The sequence below is a fragment of the Hylobates moloch genome, unplaced genomic scaffold (genome assembly GCF_009828535.3).
Source record: "Hylobates moloch isolate HMO894 unplaced genomic scaffold, HMol_V3 SCAFFOLD_22, whole genome shotgun sequence".
Lineage (NCBI taxonomy): Eukaryota > Metazoa > Chordata > Mammalia > Primates > Hylobatidae > Hylobates > Hylobates moloch.
Genome location: NW_026652297.1, coordinates 1,336,108 through 1,359,041, shown reverse-complemented (window position 1 = coordinate 1,359,041; position 22,934 = coordinate 1,336,108). Strand labels below are relative to the sequence as shown.

Sequence of the window (22,934 nt, the reverse complement as noted above, 5' to 3'; positions counted from 1 at the left end):
TCAGTTAAAAAGGGGTGTGTTGTAAACCTTGGCGAGTTTATCTCTTCCACCTTCCTAATTAAGTGCACTCTTCCACAGTTTAATATGATTCTTACCTTGTGGACAAGAAGGGGAACTGGTTGGGAGGCTAACTGGAAAGACTATGTGAACATAAAAGGGAACTGTGGCTTCCAACACTTTTTTTTCCTAATAGAATTTGAAACCTCAAAATATTAGGAATTCAGAATATCCCCAAAGATAAGGGTAACTCACTCATTCATGTGTGTGTCAAATGATGATCTGTCTGACTTGCAGATGAGAAAGTCAGAAAATACTGAATTTTCTTTGATAGAAAAATATCTTTGGAATTCAAAAAGAGACGAGATTAGATCGCCAGAGTTCTAGATTAATTTTTCTCTCAGTCCCATCAAATAGGGGGACATCTAAGGTACAGAAATGAGGAGGGATAAAAACATATTGCTGAAGAGCCTTAGATTTTTAGAAGAAAGAGGAGAGAACTAGAGAATGAGAAAATTTATCAGCAGATAGTGATTTTAATGGGATGCTTTGTCCGTTTCTTCTTTTCTGAAAGCTGCTTTTCTCTGTGTGCCTGAGGTGAGAATACACAACTGCTTGGCTTTTCCTGACCAAGGAGCTAGAACAGTGGCCTTACCTGTTCAGTTCTTTTATGATCCTACTGACTTGGCTCCCATATAATGGTGTCTTGCAGACCAGAGGGATCAACCTCTCCTGCGTCCGGACCTGTGTGGTGGTGGCGGAGGAGAGGCCCCGTGTTGCACTCCAGCAGTCCTTCTCTAAGCTCTTCAAAGACATCGGGCTGTCTCCGCGGGCTGTCAGCACCACTTTTGGATCAAGAGTCAATGTAGCAATATGTTTACAGGTGACCCTCATGAAATCTTGTCTGCTCACAAACGGGAGAGGAATATGGAGTGTCCCAGAGCACGGGCTTTGGAGCCAGGCTGCCTGCGCTTGGCCCAGCCGCGCTTACTTGCTTCGGAACCTTGGGCTTTTTAATCTCGATTTCTTTGTGTCTCATTTTGCTCATCTGTAAGGTGGAGGCAGCAGTACTGTGCTTCCCCAGGCGGCTCTGCACAATCACTGAGCTGCCAGCTCGGAGTTCTTGGAGCAGTGCTGGCAGTGAGCGTAGTGTTAGTGTCTACTTGAGTCGTTGTTGTGTGGTCATGATGACGAGTCACAAAGATTTGAGTCTTATTTGGATTTTACTTGTATCTGACCTGTTTTTCCTTTTTCTTTTTTTTTTTTTTATTTGAGACGGAGCCTTGCTCTGTCACCCCAGCTGGAGTGTAGTGGTGCAGTCTCAGCTTACTGCAACCTCCACCTCCTGGGTTCAAGCGGTTCTCTCACCTCAGCCTCCGGAGTAACTGGGATTACAGGCGTGTACCACCACACCCGACTATTTTTTGTATTTTTATTAGAGACAGGGTCTCACCCTGTTGACCAGGCTGGTCTCAAACTCCTGACCTCAAGTGATCCAGCCTCCTCAGCCTCCCAAAGTGCTGGGATTACAGACATGAGCCACTGCGCCCGACCTGACCTTCTGTTTTTCTGTCTCTATATTCTATACCATTTTTTTTCTTTTCAAACAATAACCTTGTATTCTCTTCTCCACCCAGATGGCAACTTTATCATGTTATTCTTGATGGGTAAATAACAGAAAAGGGACTAGAACCGAGACTAATTTTATGTATTAATAGGTAATAAGGCAAATATAGCAGCAGGTGTGGTGGTTCATGCCTATAATCCCAACACTTTGTGAGGCCAAGGCCAGGAGGATTGCTTGAGCCCTGAAGTTTGAGACCAGCCTGGGCAACATAGTTGAGACTTCATCTCTCCCCTACCCCCACCACCCACCCACAAAAAACATAGCTGGGCTTGGTGGTACATGCCTCTAGTCCCAGCTACCTGGAATTCTGAGGCAGGGGGATTGCTTGAGCCCAGGAGGTTGAGGCTGCAGTGAGCTGTGATTGTACTGCTGCACTCCAGCAGCCTGGGCGACAGATTGAGACCCTGTCTCTTAAAAAAATAATAAGGCAAATATAGGCATGGACAAAAGTGAGTGAAAGAAGATAGCACACATGGGTGGATTTCAGGTCTTCTGTGACCTTCTTCTTTCAGAAGGGTCTTGATGGTTTAACCTTGAGCCCCATCATAGCCCTCTTGCTGTCACCGTGGCCAATACTGGTTTTGCAAGTCCCTGGGTTGCCAACCTGTCTCACCTCTGTTTTGAATCCAGGGATGAAAGCCCTCCTCAGCATGGAAACGTTTCAGTGCTGCCACAGTCCCCGTGATAAGAGTGAGAGCAGGGGGCCTACTCTCAAGGGGAGGAGAGGCAGAGTGTGCATTTTTCATGTGTATGGCTACGTTATTTCTTGGTTTGAAAATGTGAAATACAGTTTATTGAAATTCTAAACAATGCATTGATTTGTCTTTCTTTAGGGAACCTCAGGGCCTGATCCGACTACCGTGTATGTGGATCTGAAATCACTAAGACATGACAGGTACAACAGATTTATTAATGCTCCTTTCCTACTAGTTCCTAAGCATAACAAATTCGGAACCTCAGAGCCAGCATTTTCCCTCATTCCTTTTGTTCATATCTTCCAGGAGGGGAATGGGAAGAGGGAAGGAATTTGTTTTTATCATTAATACATAAGATTTGGCCGGGCGCGGTGGCTCATGCCTGTAATCCCAGCACTTTGGGAGGCCGAGGCGGGTGGATCAAGAGGTCAGGAGATCGAGACCATCCTGGCTAACACGGTGAAACCCCGTCTCCACTAAAAATACAAAAAAAAAAAAATCAGCCGGGTGCCTTGGCGGGTGCCTGTAGTCCCAGCTACTCCGGAGGCTGAGGCAGGAGAATGGCATGAACCTGGGAGGCAGAGCTTGCAGTGAGCCAAGATAACGCCACTGCAGTCCGGCCTGGGCGAAAGAGCGAGACTCTGTCTCAAAAAAAAAATACATAAGATTTACATTTATAAGAAAGCTTTAATTCTCTCAGTTGCTACACTGTTCTTTAACATTAAAGTATAATAGTTATTGCCCATATAAAAGTATTTGTGACTTTTTTTTTTTTTTGAGATGGAGTCTCGCTCTGTCGCCCAGGCTGGAGTGCAGTGGCGCAATCTCGGCTCACTGCAAGCTCCGCCTCCCGGGTTCACGCCATCCTCCTGCCTCAGCCTCTCCGAGTAGCTGGGACTACAGGCGCCCACCACTACGCCCGGCTAATTTTTTGTATTTTTAGTAGAGACGGGGTTTCACCGTGGTCTGGATCTCCTGACCTCGTGATCCGCCCGCCTCGGCCTCCCAAAGTGCTGGGATTACAAGCGTGAGCCACCGCGCCCGGCCGTATTTGTGACATTTGATATAAATTAAACTAAAATGGATAGTCTCTTTCCTCTAAGAGTTTAAAAATAATAGGACAGATAAGATAAATGAGTCAGAGCCGGGTTTTTGAAACAACCCTTTATCTGAGCCCCATGGGTAAAAGCCGGCCTCCTTAGCCCAGAAGGGAATTTTAGCTGCGCCTCACGGTGAGCGCTGGCCCAGGGCTCTAAGACCTCTCTTCCCAAGCCCCACTGCCCTGGATGTGTTATCTGGAGTGCGCCACTGCGCTGACCTAGCCTGCATAGGTGGAGCACCTCTCTCATGCAGCACTTTGAAACCTGGGAAGATTTTGCCACCCCAGAAGAGATTTGACAATGTCTGGAAACATTTTGGGTTGTCATAAAAGGGGGCTTGCTACTGACATCTAGTGGGCAGAGGCCAGAGGTGTTGCTAAACACTCCGCAATGCACCGGATAGCCCCTTTCAACAAAAAATTATCTGGCCAAAATGTTAGTAGTGCTGAGTTTGAGAAACCCCACTGTAGTGTGAGGAAGAGAGACAAGTTAGAGGTCGTGGGAAGGCAGCACTGAGCTGCAGGAACATGGCAACTTCTCTTCTTAAAAGCCCTATATATAGTAAATACCGTTCTTCTGCAGGGTTCGTCTCGTGGAACGCGGCGCCCCTCAGAGTTTGCTTCTCTCAGAGTCTGGAAAGGTAATTTGTTCTGTTGACCATGGGGAAGGTGGGCTGTGTGGCGAAGTGGTTCAGTTTAAAGAAACCAGAAGCCATATAATATATTAGTGTCCAGGGCAAGTCTTAATTGAAATCTGGAGATAATTTCAGCTTGGCTAATACTTTCAAATTCATATGGGTACATAGATAAGAAGAATAGTCAATTTGAACTCTCTTAATTTCCATCGATTTTTAAAAATCCAACTGACATGTTATTCTTATTGACAGACCAGCAAAATGCAGTGCTCATTGTATGAAAGGTGGATAGAAGAGCTGGTTCTGTGGTTTTGTTTTTGTTTTTGTTTTTGTTTTTTTGAGATGGAGTCTCACTCTGCCACCCAGGCCAGAGTGCAGTGGCGCGATCTCAGCTCACTGCAACCTCCGCCTCCCAGGTTCAAGGAGAATTTGCCTCAGCCTCCGAGTAGCCGGGGTCACAGGCACCTGCCCCCACGCCCGGCTAATTTTTGTGTTTTTAGTAAAGATGGGGTTTCACCATGTTGGCCAGGCTGGTCTTGAACTCCTGACCTCAGGTGATCACCTGCCTCGGCCTCCCAAAGTGCTGGGATTACAGGCATGAGCCACTGTGCCCGGCCCGGTTCTATCTTACAAACATCACAAGGAGAAAGCTAGGAGAGGCTGAGATGGGAGTGTGGTTTAAGGTCAGGGAAGACACACATGCATTTAAAGTTGAAAGGAAAATGAAAATGGGGATGAGATTAAAGATATTTGAGAGTTAACATCTGTGGGAGTAAGATTTCTTAGATTAGAATGAGGCTATAAAATGTCAAAAGAGAGATTTAGTGAGAAGCAATTTACTAAGGATGATAGGAAACCCACATGCATCATCAAGACAAGTGGGAATTTCTCTGCCCTTTGACGAGATAATGATGATACCTCGGAATCCTGTCTAGTAATTCTGAAGGGCAGAGAAAAAATTGTGGAGGGAAAAAAAGAATCCCTGCCAAACCTACTTGGTGGTGTATCACCCCATGGGGCGCCTACTCCAGTCTCACTCTCCATTTGCATCTGCGAGCGGAGGGGGGTTTGGCTGATTTTGTCACTGCCTTGTCACATCTTCACTTGCCTCAGCAGCCAAGCACACCTCATGAGCATTAGCCTATGCCCGCCCTGGACTAAGGGAACCGCCTTGTCTCTTCCTTGAGGTTTTAGATGTTTGCGCCCAGATAATTATTGAGGGCTTCTCAAGTAACCTCATACTTTAGAAATCCAAGATAAAAAGGGAGTTCGAAGGGGGCAGAATATGGGTAACCAGAGAGGCCTTTCTTTTGTTAGAATGGCTGAGCCATTCCCTCAGCCAGCATATGTGTCTTCCTTTTCCTTCCTGAGGAAGATCCTGGGGTCGTGGATATCCTTCTGTCCTGCAAAGCTGCTGCTGTCCTCTCTCACTCTTCACATTCCTCCAACTCTAGCACCAGCTGGAGTCTGGAGTGGAGTCACTCAGGCTGTCCCTGCCTGCTGCCCTTTCTGTTTTAAAGGGTTTCACTGCCATCATTCCAGTGAATGAGAAAGAGCATGAAAAGGGAAAGGTTATTCTACAAATTCTACTGTTAAGATCCTGATCTGTAGTTTCTTATCCCTTTGAAGAGATGGCAGACTAGCTCCCATTTTATTTTTGAGGCTGAGTTTTATTAGACCTTTGGTCTTCAATGAACTGAGGAAGGTTCAGTGAGAGCAAGACACAAGGTTTCTGCCATGGTCCCCTCAGGGTAGCTGCTGTGATGCCATTGCAGCTGGCTCCCGCCGTGTGTGCCTCTCCCCCCTCTCCAGCAGGTAACTAACTGTGCATTTCCTGGAGGTCGTTAGATTTCACTGAACTCAATCTTTGTATTTTCCCTTTGATTCTTAGATTTTACCTGGAGTGAAAGTGGTTATTGTTAATCCTGAGACCAAAGGGCCGGTTGGAGACTCTCACCTTGGAGAGGTTTGTAATAATTTAAATTTTTACTCTGAAAAGTCAGCAGTAAAAATCTCTAGGGTTCACATTTTAGAAATCAGTAAAACTGCAGATTTAGCTTTCCCCTGTTGTGAATGGAGTTAATTTTTTTCTGTAAGGCATGAGACTGAAATTGACAGAAGAGGGAGATTGAAACTGGGATCCAGGGAAGATTTAGGCACTCAGACTGGAAATGGTGCCATATTTGTCCACTGACATGCCCTTAGCTAGAAAGGAAAGTGAGCAAATCCTACATGTTCCCACCTATTAAGGTATGAAACTGAAAGGAGTCACATATTTACAAATTTTTAAGGTCATTCAGATGTTACATTGTATTCTAAAATGTATCCATGTTTGCATTAACAAAAAAATTCTAGGCCCAGCCCTTTAACAAAAAATATTTATATATAAATACATATTATTTATATATAAGTATGTAAAAGTTAACTATATAAAATAGTTAATTTTTCTTCCCCCAAATCTTTGTTTTTGTTTGTTTATTTGAGACAGTGTCACTGTGTCGCCCAGGCTGGGCTTACTGCAACCTCCGCCTCCTGGGTTCAAGTGATTCTTGTGCCTCAGCCTCCCAAGTAGCTGGGACTACAGGCACGTGCCACCATGTCTGGCTTTTTGTATTTTTAGTAGAGATAGGGTTTTACTATGTTGCCCAGGCTGGTCTCGAACTCATGAGCTCAGGTGATCCACCTGCCTCGGCCTCCCAAAATACTAGGATTACAGGCATGAGCCCCCATGCCCAGCCTCCCTAAATCTTTGAAGGATGCTGATATTTCATTATGTAGCTGAATGGGAGGGGTAAGTGCAGGAGCCAGATGACCTGGGCTCTGCCACTTACAAGCTTCTCAGTATTGGACAGGTTAATTTCTCGGGGCCTCAGTTTCCTCATCCATAAATAATAATAGCACTGGCGGCTGGGCGCGGTGGCTCACACCTGTAATCCCAGCACTTTGGGAGGCCAAGGCGGGTGAATCACGAGGTCAAGAGATCGAGACCATCCTGGCCAACATGAGGAAACCCTGTCTCTACTAAAAATACAAAAATTAACTGGGCGTGGTGGCGTGTGCCCGTAGTCCCAGCTACCTGGGAGGCTGAGGCTTGAACCCAGGAAGCGGAGGTTGCAGTGAGCCAAGATCACGCCACTGCACTCCAGCCTGATGACAGAGCAAGACTCTCAAAAATAATAATAATAATAATAGCACCATCCAGGTGCAGTGGCTCATGCCTATAATCCCAACACTTTGAGGGGCTGAAGCAGGAGTTTGAGGCCACTCCACTTTGAGGCCAGGAGTTTGAGGCTAGCTGGGCAACATAGCAAAGACCCCATCTCTACTTCGAAAAAAATTTTTTTTTCTGAGATGGAGTGTTGCTCTGTCACCCAGGCTAGAATGCAGTGGTGCCATCTTGGCTCCCTGCAACCTCCATCTCCCCGGTTCAAGTGATTCTCCTGCCTCAGCCTCCCGTGTAGCTGGGATTACAGGCGCACACCACCACGCCTGGCTAATTTTGTATTTTTAGTAGAGAGGGGGTTTCACCATGTTGGCCAGGCTGGTCTTGAACTCCTGGCCTCAAGTGATCCACCCGCCTTGGCCTCCCAAAGTGCTGGGATTACAAGCGTGAGCCACCATGCCCAGCCTACTTTAAAAATTTTTAAATGTTAATAGTAGCACCTACCTCACCTCCTGAGTAGAATCATTATAACACTTAAATGTTTTAACACGGCCGGGTGCGGTGGCTCACACTTGTAATCCCAGCACTTTGGGAGGCCGAGGCGGGTGGATCACGAGGTCAGGAGATCGAGACCACGGTGAAACCCCATCTCTACTAAAAATACCAAAAAAATTAGCCGGGCGTGGTCGCGGGCGCCTGTAGTCCCAGCTACTTGGAGAGGCTGAGGCAGGAGAATGGCGTGAACCCGGGAGGCGGAGCTTGCAGTGAGCCGAGATTGCGCCACTGCACTCCAGCCTGGGCAACAGAGCGAGACTCCGTCTCAAAAAAAAAAAAAAAAAAAATGTTTTAACACCTGCATCTGTAATGTACATGGAACAGTGTCTGTCACATGTGATTGTCAGTAACACTATTGTTAGCTATTGCTCTGTTTATGTTATAAACTCAAACACCCCATGGTGTTTCCCTGTGGGCTTCCACAGTTATCCCGGAAGCACGGAAATGATCCCTGATGTGTTCGTGGGACTCTGGAGGAGGGTGAGAAATGAGCCAGGGAGGCAGGGTAGCCTTGTGGGTGAGAGCATGGCCTCTGGAGCCACACGGGCATGGGTGCGAGTCTCCTCATTTCCGCATGTTAGGTGAATTAGTTAACTCCTTGTTTTTTCATCCGTAACATGGGAACAATGTTGTGTGAACTGTGTTGTCATGTCATCTATATCAGGATGGATGGAGATGAGGTGCGTGATGAGCATGTGGTAAATGTCAGCTGCCTTTATTGATGCAGTTGTGTTGTTGTTAATATAAAAATGAGATTTAAAAAATCAAAATAACCTGATCCAAGAGAATTAATACAGTTGTGTGTCCCCAGTGAGTTATGACCAAAGCACTTTTCTTGTAGATTTGGGTGAACAGTCCCCATACAGCCAGCGGCTACTACACCATCTATGATAGTGAGACTCTTCAAGCTGATCATTTCAACACTCGCCTCAGCTTTGGAGATGCAGCTCAGACACTCTGGGCTCGGACAGGATACCTTGGTTTTGTCCGCCGGACCGAGCTCACAGCGGCCACTGGAGGTACTTCTGCACCAACTCCCCACTGACCCTGCTTTGTGTTTCTGTAGCACTCGCTGACCTCCTTCAGCCTGCCTTGGATGTGGAGTGTGTCTATTTAGTTACGCCCTTCTGTGACTCTGAAACCCATAAGTGACTCTCTATGTATTTGGAGTCATGCCTTGCCCCATGAAGAATGTCTAAGAGGTGAGCGCTTGGGGCAAGCCCAGGAGCATCCCGAGCTGTGGCTCAGAGAGATGTGCCTGATGGCGAGTGAGCGTCCCTGGCTAAACACAGACTTTCAGTCCCTGCAGGGCTGACTCCACACCCAGGACAAGCATTACATCTTGTAGCTCTTCTACCCTGCACACCACCTGGGGAGCAGGAGGAATGGCCCTATTCCCTGAGAGGGGCATCAGTTCTGAGGAGCCATCTTGCGGAGGCATGGCAGTGCCTCAGTGTCTTGCGTTGGACACAGCCTGCTTCCTGGCCAGGCCTCCGGTATAAGGATTCCCTCCCATCACCCTCTGCCCAGTTGATTGTCACAGCTTCACTGCTGCCCGCCATCACTCTTTCTTTCAGACTGGCACTTATAGCCATTTAAAAATACCCGACACTGACTATATCCTGCACTTGAAGAAGTGATAGATACATAACTCACTGGATTTTAAAGTCCTAAATTCTCCATAGTTCCATACTGATCAGCATCCATGGTTCCCCAGATTTCATGGAGAGGCAGGGGCAACCCAGTGGAGCAGAGGGTGGCATCCCTGCCTGGTGCCCTGGTTTTGCAGCCCACCTCTACCATTTGCTTTGTGACCTTGAGCAATCACTCAGCCTCTGTTTCCTACTTAGAAAATGGGGATGACTGTGTTTCTTGCCTCATGGAAATGATGTGAGATTAAAGGACGTGTTGCATTTAGATGCCAAGAATGGTGCCTGGCACACAGGAGCACCCATTAGTCATTCACTGCTATGTTTCTCTTGTTTTTGTCATCAGTCTTCATGAGCTCACCAGGTGATGGGAGCCTCTGCTGCACCTCCTGATCCTTTTCACTCCAATAGCTTCAATCACTTTGTTTTGCCGAATTTTTCAGAAATATGCGTTTTTTCAGAAATTACTGCAAAATAATCTTCCTTCTGTATCCTAGCTGGATTACAAGCCTGTTAGAAACCAGGACTAGTTTCCTCCATGTTCTACAACCCTCCTCCTTATATCTGTATTCTGTGAAGCTACCTAAAAAGAATGACACTTGTTCATCTCCTCTCCCTCTCAACTCCTGTCTTTCCTCCTCCCCTCCCCCCTGGCTGAGTTCTGTTTGTCCTTAAAAGCTCAGCTCTGCCCTCAGCTTTTCCAGGTGCCTTCCCTGAACCTTTGAGCTAGACTCAGTGATGTCCTCTGCCCCTCCGAACCTCATGCACACTCCTGTCGCTGGGCTTGCTACATTACAGCGGAATGCCTCTTTGTGTATCTTCTCCCCCGCCTCAACTGTAAGGATCTTCAGAACAGGAATTGGGTTTTGTCGGTTTTTTTTTTTTTTTTCGAGATGGAGTCTCGCTTTTTCACCCAGGCTGGAGTGCAGTGGCGCAATCTCGGCTCACTGCAAGCTCCGCCTCCCGGGTTCACGCCATTGTCCTGCCTCAGCCTCTCTGAGTAGCTGGGACTACAGGCACCCGCCACCACGCCCGGCTAATTTTTTGTATTTTTAGTAGAGACGGGGTTTCACCGTGGTCTCGATCTCCTGACCTCGTGATCCGCCCACCTCGGCCTCCCAAAGTGCTGGGATTACAAGCGTGAGCCACCGCGCCCGGCCGGGTTTTGTCAGTTTTGTCACCCCAGCACATAACACAGTTCCTAACATGAAATAATAATAACAGCTAATTTCTGGTATCATTTAATGGATTAACTCACAAATCCTCACAGCAGCCATTGATTATTCCCATCTCACAGAGGAGCAGCAGGATTCAGAGCCTTAGGAATTTGCCCAGTTACACAGTTGGCAGGGGCAGAGCCAGGTGGCGGGCAGTCTGACCCCTGTGCTCTGGACTCCAGTGTTACATTGCACTCAGTATATGTCCGAGCCACATTTCTCTCTTTTTCTTTCTGTCAGAGCGTCATGATGCATTGTACGTGGTGGGGGCGCTGGATGAAACACTGGAGCTGAGAGGATTACGATACCACCCAATTGATATTGAGACCTCGGTGTCCCGGATCCACAGAAGCATTGCTGAATGGTAACTCCCCCAGCATACACTGTGCTTCCCACTTCAGCTTTAGTCGTAATCTCAACTGATCTAATTAATTGGTCACTGGGACCACATACCTACCTTGAAACATAGAGCTCCACGGGAGGACTAAGGAAATAGACTGATTCTTGTCTTGGGTGTGCAACCTGCTGTGGCCAACAAGGCCTCTCCACAGGAGCCAGATGAGGCCACGAGGCCCCTGGGGAATACTCTGATACCTGTGGAATGCTGGAACTGAGTCCTTTTTTAGTGACAGACTCTCATAATGGGAAGGGACTAACAGATCATTGGTCTCTTGAAAGTCAGCATAATATGGTGGAAAGAACCAGCTTAAAGGCTCTCCTCATCTGTAAAACACTCTCTCTGCTACTTCCTAATTATCAGAAGCATCAAATGAGAATGTACTTTGTAAACTATTAAATGGTAAGCAGATGAAAAGGGTAGTTGATATTATCTCATCCAGTTTCCTGCTCTTTGCAGGAATTCCCCCTACATTTTCCCTGATAAAGGATCATCCAACCACATATTGACTTAAAATCCGTAAAATTAAAACTGTAGTTTGACCGGGCGCAGTGGCTCACATCTATAATCCCAGAACTTTGAGAGGCCAAGGTGGGCAGATTGCTTAAGCCCAGGAATTCAAGACCATCCTGGGCAACGTGGTAAAACCCCATCTCTACAAAAAAATAAAAAAAATAGCCAGGTGTGGTGGCATGCCTGTCGTCCCAGCTACTCAGGAGGCTGAGGTGGGAGGATCACTTGAGCCTGGGAGGTTGAGGCTACAGTGAGCAAAGATTGTGCCACTGCATTCCAGCCCTGGTGACAGACTGAGACTGTCTCAAAACAAACAAACAAACAAAAAAACCACCTCTGTAGTGTTTACCTACTGGCTTTCATTCTGGGTTCTTAATCAATACAGAATCCGTTTGGTTTGTTTTCTACATATTTTAGTGAACGTGTCCTTCTTCACCGCTTTTCCCCATGCTAAACAGCCCCAGTTCTTTCGATGGTTGCTCATGCTTTCCAGATACTTCTTTTTTTTTTTTTTTTTTTTTTTGAGACGGAGTCTCGCTCTGTCACCCAGGCTGGAGTGCAGTGGCGCGATCTCGGCTCACTGCAAGCTCCGCCTCCCGGGTTCACACCACTCTCCTGCCTCAGCCTCTCCGAGTAGCTGGGACTAGAGGCGCCCGCCACCACGCCCGGCTAATTTTTTGTGTTTTTAGTAGAGACGGGGTTTCACTGTGGTCTCGATCTCCTGACCTCGTGATCCGCCCGCCTCGGCCTCCCAAAGTGCTGGGATTAACAAGCGTGAGCCACCGCGCCCGGCCTCCAGATACTTCTTTGTCTAAAAATGCTCTTGTCAGCCGGAAGTGGTGGCTCACGCCTATAATCCCAGCACTTTGGGAGGCTGAGGTGGATCACCTGAGGTCAGAAGTTCAAGACCAGCCTGGCCAACATGGCAAAACCCCATCTCTACTAAAAATACAAAAATTAGCTGGGCGCAGTGACAGGCACCTGTAATCCTAACTGCTCGGGAGGCTGAGGCAGGAAAATTGCTTGAATCTGGGAGGTGGAGGTTGCAATGGGCCAAGATTGCGCCACTGCACTCCAGCCTGGGCAACAGAGTGAAACTCTGTCTCAAAAAAAAAAAAAAGATGCTCTTGTTTTCCGAGACAAGACTCTGACCAAGACAAGAACATCCTTAGACATCTGGAAACGTCCAGAGGAGCTGGGTGCTGTGGTTACTTTGTCATTTTAGGCATTTGACTCTTAATGGAACCAGATATTGTGTACATTTTTAATTATTGGAATTTGGTTTTGTTTTTTTTGTGAGACAGAGTCTCCCCACGCTGGAGCGCAGTGGTGCAATCCCGGCTCACTGCAACCTCTGCCTCCCAGGTTCAAGCAGTTCTTCTGCCTCAGCCTCCCTGGTAGCTAGGTCTACAGGCGCACACCACCATGCCCGGCTAATTTTTGTATTTTTAGTAGACACGGGGTTTCACCATATTGGCCAGGCTAGTCTCGAATTCCTGACCTCATGATCCGCCCACCTCAGCCTCCCAAAGTGCTGGGATTACAGGCGTGAGCCACCGCGCCCAACTGGAATCTGTTTTTAAAGCAGTTTAGCGCTGCATACCAAGTCAGGCCCTACCTTCTAACCCAGTAACTCCACTCGGTGGAAAGTGGCTTATGGCCCTTTTATACAATAGGAGACACTTGCGTGGGGCACTAATAACTCATGTGAGTCAGACAGACTCTCTTCCTGTTGAGTTTAAGAATACTGCCTTAGGGTGGTCTGAAGGTAGTGAGTCAATTCAACTGATTGTTCATAGTCAATTACAAATCAATCAAACTATTCATTCTACTCTTTCTCTCTTTCTCACTACTGCACTTGACTAGTCTAAAAAAACAAAAGAATATTATATTAGTCAAAGCTCTTAATGGGGCAAATAACAGGCTCCCTTCAAAAAAGCTTAAGTGAAAGAATTAATGGAAAGAATACCTGGCTATCTCAGATGTTCCAAAAAAACTAACTCTGGGTCTCAGGAAAGGTAGAAACAAGGGAATGGTAAGGCCATCAGGAATCACTGTCCTCTTACTTTCTAGAGCCATGTGGGCATTCCCTTCTTTTTCGCCTCCCTGAAGAGGGATTCTCTCTGCTTTTCTGTGCCCTGGGTTACCCCAGAATATTCAAATCCATGTCATTGGTTCAAATGACCAGTTAACAACCTTTTTTTTTTTTTGAGACAGTCTCACTCTGTTGCCCAGGCTGGAGTGCAGTGGCGCAAACTTGCTCACTACAACCTCCACCTCCTGGGTTGAAATTATTCTCCTCCCTCAGCCTCCTGAATAGCTGGGACTACGGGTGCCCACCACCACACCTGGCTAATTTTTGTATTTTTAAGGCCGGGCGCGGTGGCTCACGCTTGTAATCCCAGCACTTTGGGTGGCCGAGGCGGGCGGATCACGAGGTCAGGAGATCGAGACCACGGTGAAACCCCGTCGCTACTAAAAATACAAAAAATTAGCCGGGTGTGGTGGCGGGCACCTGTAGTCCCAGCTACTTGGAGAGGCTGAGGCAGGAGAATGGCGTGAACCCGGGAGGCGGAGCTTGCAGTGAGCCGAGATCGCGCCACTGCACTCCAGCCTGGGTGACAGAGCGAGACTCCGTCTCAAAAAAAAAAAAAAAAAAAAAAAATTTGTATTTTTAGTAGAGACGGGATTTCGCCATGTTGGCCAGGCTGGTCTCGAACTCCTGACCTCAGGTGATCCGCCCGTGTCAGCCTCCCAAAGTGCTGGGATTATAGGCGTGAGCCACTGCGCCTGGCCTGACGACTTTAAATTCCACTTTCAAACTCCCAGGAGATTCTGGACGACTCAGCTGTGTTCACAGGGGCAAGATGTCTCTCATATATATATATTCATTATATAATTTTTCCCACAGTCTTAATCAGGTGAAATTGAAAGTTGTCATATGGCAGACATGACTGCTGACCTTCTGGTTGGGATTGACGGGAGAAGGTGGGGAAATGGGCTAAGTCTGGGACAGATGCTATAAAAGATAACTGAAAAATGTAGTGACAAGTTAACGAATTGTCATTGAAATTTCAGTGCCGTGTTCACATGGACCAACTTGCTTGTGGTGGTTGTGGAACTGTGCGGCTCTGAACAGGAAGCTCTAGATCTGGTCCCATTAGTGACCAACGTGGTCCTGGAAGAGCATTACCTCATCGTTGGCGTCGTGGTTGTGGTGGACCCAGGTGTCATCCCGATCAACTCCAGAGGAGAGAAGCAGAGGATGCACCTCCGTGATAGCTTCCTAGCTGACCAGTTAGACCCCATCTACGTGGCTTATAACATGTAACCAGCCTTGTGGGGACTGCAGGGGGCCATTCTGAAGAATCACAAAGACAGAAGACCTCTGGCTAAGAGCAGGCTTTCAAACGATGTGAAATAAGCTGAGATGGCTACATGATATAATTCATCTCATCCTGTGGCATTCTGCAATCATAAAACACACAGGAAAGGGGAATTCTGTGATGGCAAATGAAAAAAATGTTAACATTTGGTAGACATGTGCTTTGACATAGCGTGAGCAGCACATTACTAAAGCAATTACGTGCATGTTGCATTTTTTTCATCTGTTGTACATAGTTGTATTTTTATCTAATGCCATTTTAGAATTTTCTAAGGGAATTTAATGAATTCACATGAAAGGGGTAGTCTGAGTGACACAGTTCCTCACTCCGTACTGTATTTTGCCATTCTGCCGTAGCTAGATGTTCTGTGGGGTTTATTAACATGGAACTACTCAGCTTTCTTTCAGTCAACCCATAAGCAAATCAGATAACCCACTGACTATGAGAATTACTTTATATAGATAATTCTTGACTGTAAAACATTTTGACCAGTGTTTTACAACATGTACATAAGAATACACATAATTCAACTAGAGATTTGAAGAATTGGCTTGTATAGTTATAACAACCACAGTAGAAACATTTCTACTTTGAGAGAATTTCAATATTCTCTTAATGTTGTGTAATTGATTAGGTAACTAAAAAGTGCAAATTGTTGGCAGGTTTTGCTGCACATTGTTCTATGTCTTTGTTGGCTGGTGTATTTTATAAACTAAAGCTGCCTATGTTTGTTTTTAAAGCTCGCATTCCCAGAATCAGCTTAGGCTTCTATGAATTCAGCCTGTTTCTAAAAGCTGAAAATCTCAGTTTAAAAATCAAAATGTTAACACAAAGCTAAGATTCATCAGAGCCCACCCTATTTTAAGGAACCACAATAACTTACTCTGGCCCCAGTGTTAAAACGATCTTTCAGATTTAGAGTGACTATGTAAGAATTTAGGATTTCCTCTTTTCCAGGCCCGTTGTAAACTGTGTCTACAGTTTATCCATATAACTTCTCTTTTCTGAAAACTGAGGAGTGTCCTCTGTTCTTCCAGTTCATGAGGGCAGGGGGTTTAAAACAAGAATGATAGGCCAGGAAGGCAGTGGGGATCCACTGTCACATGGAACTGTAAGGCCATATAACTACACAAAACTGACCAATCTGGGTTGCCAAAGCAGCCAGGCTTACGCTGAAACCGGGGAAGTCTGACGTATGCAGGAAACTCTTCTGAAATAACGGTGGTGCCCAGGCCAAGCAGAATGAGACGGGACTGAGTTTGGCCTCTGGCTCGGTTTCCTTTCTTTGGTCTGATACTTCATGTATTTGAATATAGTTAAATCGTATTATTTTTTTCTTAACAGAAATATTTTTAAAAACGAAAAAGTACTCAAAAGTGAAAAGAGTTAACTTGTTAAAGCAGAATGGTTCTCTTTGACCCACTCTGGTCTATTGTGTAAATATTTATTTAGACTATTTTAATAATACATATTATTTACCCCACTGTAACATCATGTAAACTAAGTATGTTTTTAAACAATTTTTAAGACTTGTAATTACCCTGAAAATAAGGTTTATAATGCAAAGACCAGCTCCTTTGCGGTGGCAGTGCTCTAGGGCTGCCATTACACGGTCTTGTGACTAAAAGCCACTTTGTGACTCCCTTCATGTAATCCTCTTTTCCTCCCCACTCCTCCACAGAGGGCAGAGCTCAGGACATTTGCCAGTTCCAGATCTCTTTTTCAGCATTTTGATGGAATTAATTTACACGTAATGAGGGAAGTCCTAGGATGGACAGAAAAAAAGCACTTACATTGGGGCACACAGGAAATCCCAGTGTCTAGCGATGGTTTGGTTTGCAGAGAACACAGTCTGATACTTGGAAAGTAATTTTCTTAAAACTATGTTTAATGATCCACTAAACAAAGCAGGGGATCCTGAAGCTGATATAAATAAGTCTGGATCTATAATCCCCAAGTTCTAAAAGTTATGATTAGATGCTATTCTGTGGGTTGCTTTGATAATTCTTACTAACACAGATTAGGGTGTAGGCATCTAGAGATGCACTGTCCACTGTAAATACTATAATGAGAGCCACATCTGTAATTTAAATGATTGTAGTAACCACATTTTTTTAAAAGTAAAAAGAAACCCATGATACTGATTTAAATATATTTTATTTAACCCAATAGCTCAAAAACACTATCATTTCAACATAGGATCAATATACAAATTATTAATGAGTTATTTTACTTTTTTTCATATTAGGCCTTTGAAATTCAGTGTGTCTTAAACACATCTCAATTCAAACCATCGCCATATTTCAAGTCTTTGTAGCCAAATGTGACTAGTGGCTACCATATTAGACAGTGCAGATCTGCACTCATTCCTTCAAATACATTACTCCGTTAATCTCAAAGTGTGGCCAACTCCCAGTTACTCAGAGGCTGATTATCTAGTTTTGTAGTTCCTCAGGCCTCTAATTTATTTTTTGCTTTCTGCTTTATTGATCTTTTGCATGTCCCCCAAAGCCAGAATCTGCTCATGGAGGAAGGAAGGCTAAGAACTGTCCTTGAGGAACTTCATCAGTAACTCTGGTAAAGCATCCTGTGGAGGGAGAGGAGAGCCCAGTCATTTGCTTAGATGGTGTTTGTGGGATACCTGCAGATTTAACGTCTACTCTGCTACAGACTCGAGTAAGAAAATGTTCTCTTGATGACACAGTGCTCCTACTCTATCCACATTAAGTAGCACCTTTGCGGTAGAACTGATTCTTAAGGCAGGCCTGAAAGGCCATTACTAATAGAAACAGAGCCTTTCCAATCCTCTGGAACATACTCTGTCTGGGTTTTTAATGTCTGTGGAAAAAAACTAAACAAGCCCCTGTCTCAGTTGAGAGAAATCTATTGGTCTGAAGGTTTCTGAACCTCTTTCTGGTTCTCAGCAGAAGTAACTGAAGTAGATCAGGAAGGGGCTGCCTCAGGAAAATTCCTAGATCCTAGGAATTCAGTGAGACCCTGGGAAGGACCAGCATGCTAATCAGCGTCAGTGAATCCACAGTCTTTACTTCCTGCCTCATAAAGGGCCAGGTCTCCCCAGTACCAGGTCCTTTCCTCATGAAGTTGTGTTGCCTCAGGCTGTTTAGGGACCATTGCCTGTCTTGGTCACATGAGTCTGTCTACTTACTTTAGTCCCTGGGCAATGCTTGCTTAATGCTTTTGTTGACTCAACAAGGGCCCGAGGCTTTAGGTTTTCTATTAAGGTCTCTGCCCCAGGCATGGTGCTCTATATCTTGGCCAAATAAATTACTTTCCTTGAATATCCAGGAATCTTTTAAACTAAAGCAATGAGGAGTTATCACCTCATCCTCAAACTCCAACAAGATCTATGCCTTAGTGTTGTTTTTGTTGTCTGCTTTGATGTAAAATCAAGAGTATTTGGAGCAAGAAGCTGCAATGCACCAAATACACAATAGGCCTTTTCTTTATCATTCATACGACATTTCTGGTTTAGGTGTATGTAGATGGGCCATGTTATTTGTCCAGAGGAAGAGACTGTAAAGACAAAAGAATAATTTTTTAGTCCTAACGCTGTTTTGTTTACTTTCTGTCAAGATATTTACCCGTGTCAAATTCAAACTACAGTACTGTGTAATTATGTATAAAGTTTTTTTATTTATTTGAAGTTAGACTAGATATACATTTTTAAATTTAACATCTGGCTGGACAGTGTTCTATTAACTCATTGAATGTGTTTCCTTTGTCTTGTGTTAATAAATATTGATGCCTGATTCTGTTGAATCCTTCACACATTGGGTGGAGGCTAGGGAAGTGATAGATTTTAAATTGACCTTTGGATGGTAAGACCCAGTGATAGCTGGGATGGTGTAAGGAAAGTGAAAACAGAGATCCAGAGTCAGTGCTACTAAAGGATACTAGGTCAGGGAATCAGGGTGTCACTTTGAAAACTAAGGAGCCTGTTGTCAGGACTTTTCAAGGTAATAATTATAGTTTAGTCTTCCTCCCACCCATGTAGCATTTGGTCGTTGTATTTTCTTTTTTAATTTTTTGAGACAGAGTCTCGCTCTGTCACCGAGGCTGGAGTGCAGTGGCGCAATCTCAGCTCACTGCAGCCTCTGCCTCCTGGGTTCAAGCGATTCTCCCAAAGTAATCCCCAGTAGCTGAGATTACAGGCATGCGCCAACAGGCTTAGCTAATTTTTGTATTTTTAGTAGAGACAGGGTTTCATCATGTTGGCCAGGCTGGTCTCAAACTCCTGACCTCAAGTGATCTGCCCTTCTCAGCCTCCCAAAGTGCTGGGATTACAGGCGTGACCCACCACGCCTGGCCTAAACTTGAATATAATTAGGCTGGATTTTTAGCTTTTCCTAAAATGAGATTTCATTTGCATTTCCAATTCCTGGTTTCAAGAAACTTGGTGGGAGCCCATCAAATTGTGCCTGTTTTCAGACACCAAAACTGGTCCTTGAATTATTTCATTGCTCCAGACTACTCTGGCAGCTGAGAACATTTTTTCATGTCACAGCACTGTGATAAGAGCTGAAGCCAGAGAGAAAAAAAGTCACGGCCCTCAAGGAGATATAGGATAATAATCACAATACAATACAAGGGTTAAGAGCAGACATGCATCATGAGAGCAGGCAGGCGAGGCACATAGTCTGACGGTAAGGGAGGATAGTGAGGAGTAGGGAACCTCTGACCTGGGTTTCAGAAGATAAGACAGCCAGATAAGATAGTGAGCAGGAAGGCAGAGTCGCATATTCTGGGAACTAGAATTCATTATTGGGATTGCTGTGGTTTGAATGTATGTGTCTGCCCAAAATTCATATGTTAGCACTTAAGACCCAATGTGATAGTTTTAAGAGGTGGGGCCTTTTGGGAAGTGATTAAGTTACGAGAGCTGTGCCCTGGTGAATGGATTAGTGCCCTTGTTAAAGTACTAGAGAGAACTGGTTAGGCCCTTTTGCCTTTCTGTCCCTCCTCCTATGCGAGGACATGGTGTTCGTCAACTCCAGAAGCAGCAGCATTTAAGGTACCATTTTGGAAGTAGAGACCAGGCCCTCACCAGACACTGAAACTGTCAGCACCTTAATCTTGGACTTCCCAGCCTCCATAACCGTGAGCAGTACATTTAAGCTGTTAATAAATTATCCAGGCTTAGGTATTTTGTTATAGCAGCACAAAAGGACTAAGGTAAGGATGCAAGGTTTGAGGGGAGAAAAGTAAAAGATAATTGTGGAGGCTTGAGCCAGGGACAGATCACTGAGGGCCTCGTATATCATGCTAAGAATTTTGGGCTTTTATCACAGGGCAAAGGAGAGTTAGTGAGGGATTTAAAGCACGGGGATAATATGCTCAGATTCGCAGCGTAGAAGGTTATTCTGGCAGTCATATAGAAAATAGATTGGGGCTGGGCGTGGTGGCTCGTGCCTGTGATCCCAGTACTTTGGGAAGCCAAGGCGGAAGATCTCTTGAGCCCAGGAGTTCAGGGCTACAATGAGTTACAATTGCGCCACTGCACTCCAGGCTGGGTGACAGAGCAAGACCCTGTCTCTAAAGAAAAAAAAGAAAAAGAAAAAAAATAGATAGGAATAGATAGGGAAAAAGAGATAAAACTGGAAAGACTAGTTGGGAGACCTTTGCAGTAACCACAGTGATAGAGTGCTATGATTTGAATGTGTTCCCTCCAGATTCTTCTGTTGAAACTTAATGGCCAAGGTGATAGTTTTAAGAGGTCATTAGGTCATGATGGCTTCTCCCTCACAAATGGACTTAGAGCTCTTATGAAAGGCTTCATGCAGCAGCACTTGACTCGCTTACCTTCTGCCCTTCACCACCAGTGTTCCTCCCCTCTGGAGGACACAGCAACACAGCACTGTCTTGGAAAGAGAGCAGCCCTCACCATACAAGCCAACCTGCCAGTGCCTCGATGTTGAACTTCCTGGCCTCCAGAAGTGTGAGAAATACATTTCTGTTCTTTTTAAACTACCCAGGTTCAGGTATCTTTGTTACAGCAGCACAAAACAGACTAAGACAGAAGAGCAAGGGTACTTCAAGGCAGTAAGAATGGAGAAGAGAGGCCATGCATAAAAACTTTGGTGGCATTAAGATTCCAACTGCTGGCCCGGCGCAGTGGCTCATGCCTGTAATCCCAGCACCTTAGGAGGCTGAGGTGGGTGGATCAACTGAGGTCAGGTGTTCAAGACCAGTCTGATCAACGTGGTGAAACCCCATCTGTACTAAAAATAACAAAAATTAGCCGGGTGTGGTGGTGGCGCATACCTGTAATCCCAGCTACTGGGGAGGCTAAGGCAGGACAATCACTTGAACCTGGGAGGTGGAGATTGCAGTGAGCCGAGACTGTGCCACTGCACTCCAGCCTGAGCGACAGAGTGAGACTCCGTCTCAAAAAAAAAGATTCCAACTGCTGAATATTCAGGGTAAGGAAGAGGGAATCCAAAATAACTCCTAGATTTCTGGCTTGGGGTTAGGTGGATGTGGGGCCATTTACCAAGGCAGGGGAGAAAACAGGAGGCATAGATTTGGGAAAGAAGACACTGTGTTCCGTATTGGTCATGTCCCTTTGAGGTGCTGTGGAACATGCAGGAGTAGAGTTCCAACAGACAGCTGAATACTGAGGTCTTTGCCTCAGGAGAGCTCTGGCCTAAAACTAGATTTAGGAGACAGCATTTCAAAGTGGATGACACTGTCAAGGAAGAACATGTAGAATGAGAAAAGGATCAGTCATGGCGAACAACAGCATTTAAAGGTTCGTGAGGGCCGGGCACAGTGGCTCAGGCCTGTAATCCCAGCACTTTGGGAGGCGGAGGCGGGCAGATCACCTGAGGTCAGGAGTTCAAGACCAGCCTGGCCAACATGGTGAAACCCAGTCTCTACTGAAAATACAAATTCAGCTGGGCATGGTGGTGCATGCCTGTAGTCCCAGCTACTCCGGAGGCTGAGGCACGAGAATCGCTTGAACCCGGGAGGCGGAGGTTGCAGTGAGCTGAGATCGTACCACTGCACTCCAGCCTGGGTGACAGAGTGAGACTCCGTCTCAAAAACAAAAAGAGGAGGGAGTGCTCAACAACCCAAAGGCCACAGCAAAGCTGAGCAGAACAGGGATTGATGGCATCTGCTGCACCTGCCAACGAGGGTCCCTGGTAGCCTTGATGAGAGAGTTTAATTTTTTTTTTTTGAGACGGAGTCTTGCTCTGTCACCCAGGCTGGAGTGCAGTGGCGCAATCTCGGCTCACTGCAAGCTCCGCCTCCCGAGTTCATGCCATTCTCCTGCCTCAGCCTCTCCGAGTAGCTGGGACTACAGGCGCCCGCCACCACGCCCGGCTAATTTTTTGTATTTTTAGTAGAGACGGGGTTTCACTGTGGTCTCGATCTCCTGACCTCGGGATCCACCCGCCTCGGCCTCCCAAAGTGCTGGGATTACAAGCGTGAGCCACCGCGCCCGGCCAGATGAGAGAGTTTTAGTGCAGCTGTATGGGCAGAAGCCTGAAAACTGGTTCAGGAGAAAACTGCTGGGAGGTGAGACTGAACAGAGGCCCCTCTCCAGAGGCTTTATCTGCAACTGCAAGTAGGAAGGAGAATGGGGACAGTAGTTAGAAGAGGGATGTAAAATCAAGGGGAGGCTGTTTTGAAGATAGAAGAAATAAACATGTCAGGAGAAAAAGCCAGAATAGAGGGAAAGTTTCTAAATACAGCAGTAAGGGACAACTGACAAAGCGAGGTCACTGTCACTGAGGAAGCTGGAGCGGACGGACTCCAGTGAGCAGGTGGAAGGATTGGCAGCAAGGGAGGAAGCACACTTTCAAATAAAACTGAGTATGAGCAAGATCCTAATAGAAGTTGCTATTAATAAAGTCTACCTGATGACCTCATTCACTTCTCTGAATCTCCATTCTCAGTCTCCAAAGATGAACACTCATTTCTGAGATCATTTCTATAAATAAATAACTCCCATGGTCAGACAGACCTGACAAAGCAGAA

At 45.8% G+C, this 22,934-nt stretch overlaps 1 protein-coding gene across 7 annotated transcripts in view; it reads left to right on the top strand.

Moving 5' to 3' along the window:
* Nucleotides 1–18,703, top strand: part of DIP2B (disco interacting protein 2 homolog B) — a 251,994-nt gene extending 233,291 nt beyond the window's left edge. For all 7 annotated transcript variants that reach the window (XM_032144066.1, XM_032144065.2, XM_032144063.2 and 4 more), the window contains 7 exons: nucleotides 710–880; nucleotides 2,458–2,519; nucleotides 4,002–4,059; nucleotides 5,945–6,019; nucleotides 8,613–8,790; nucleotides 10,878–11,001; nucleotides 14,626–18,703. In XM_032144066.1, coding sequence (XP_031999957.1) covers nucleotides 710–880; nucleotides 2,458–2,519; nucleotides 4,002–4,059; nucleotides 5,945–6,019; nucleotides 8,613–8,790; nucleotides 10,878–11,001; nucleotides 14,626–14,878 — 921 coding nt within the window. In that variant the 3' untranslated portion in view covers nucleotides 14,879–18,703. The remainder of the gene's footprint in view (nucleotides 1–709; nucleotides 881–2,457; nucleotides 2,520–4,001; nucleotides 4,060–5,944; nucleotides 6,020–8,612; nucleotides 8,791–10,877; nucleotides 11,002–14,625) is intronic.
* The last annotated feature ends 4,231 nt before the right edge of the window (nucleotides 18,704–22,934 follow it).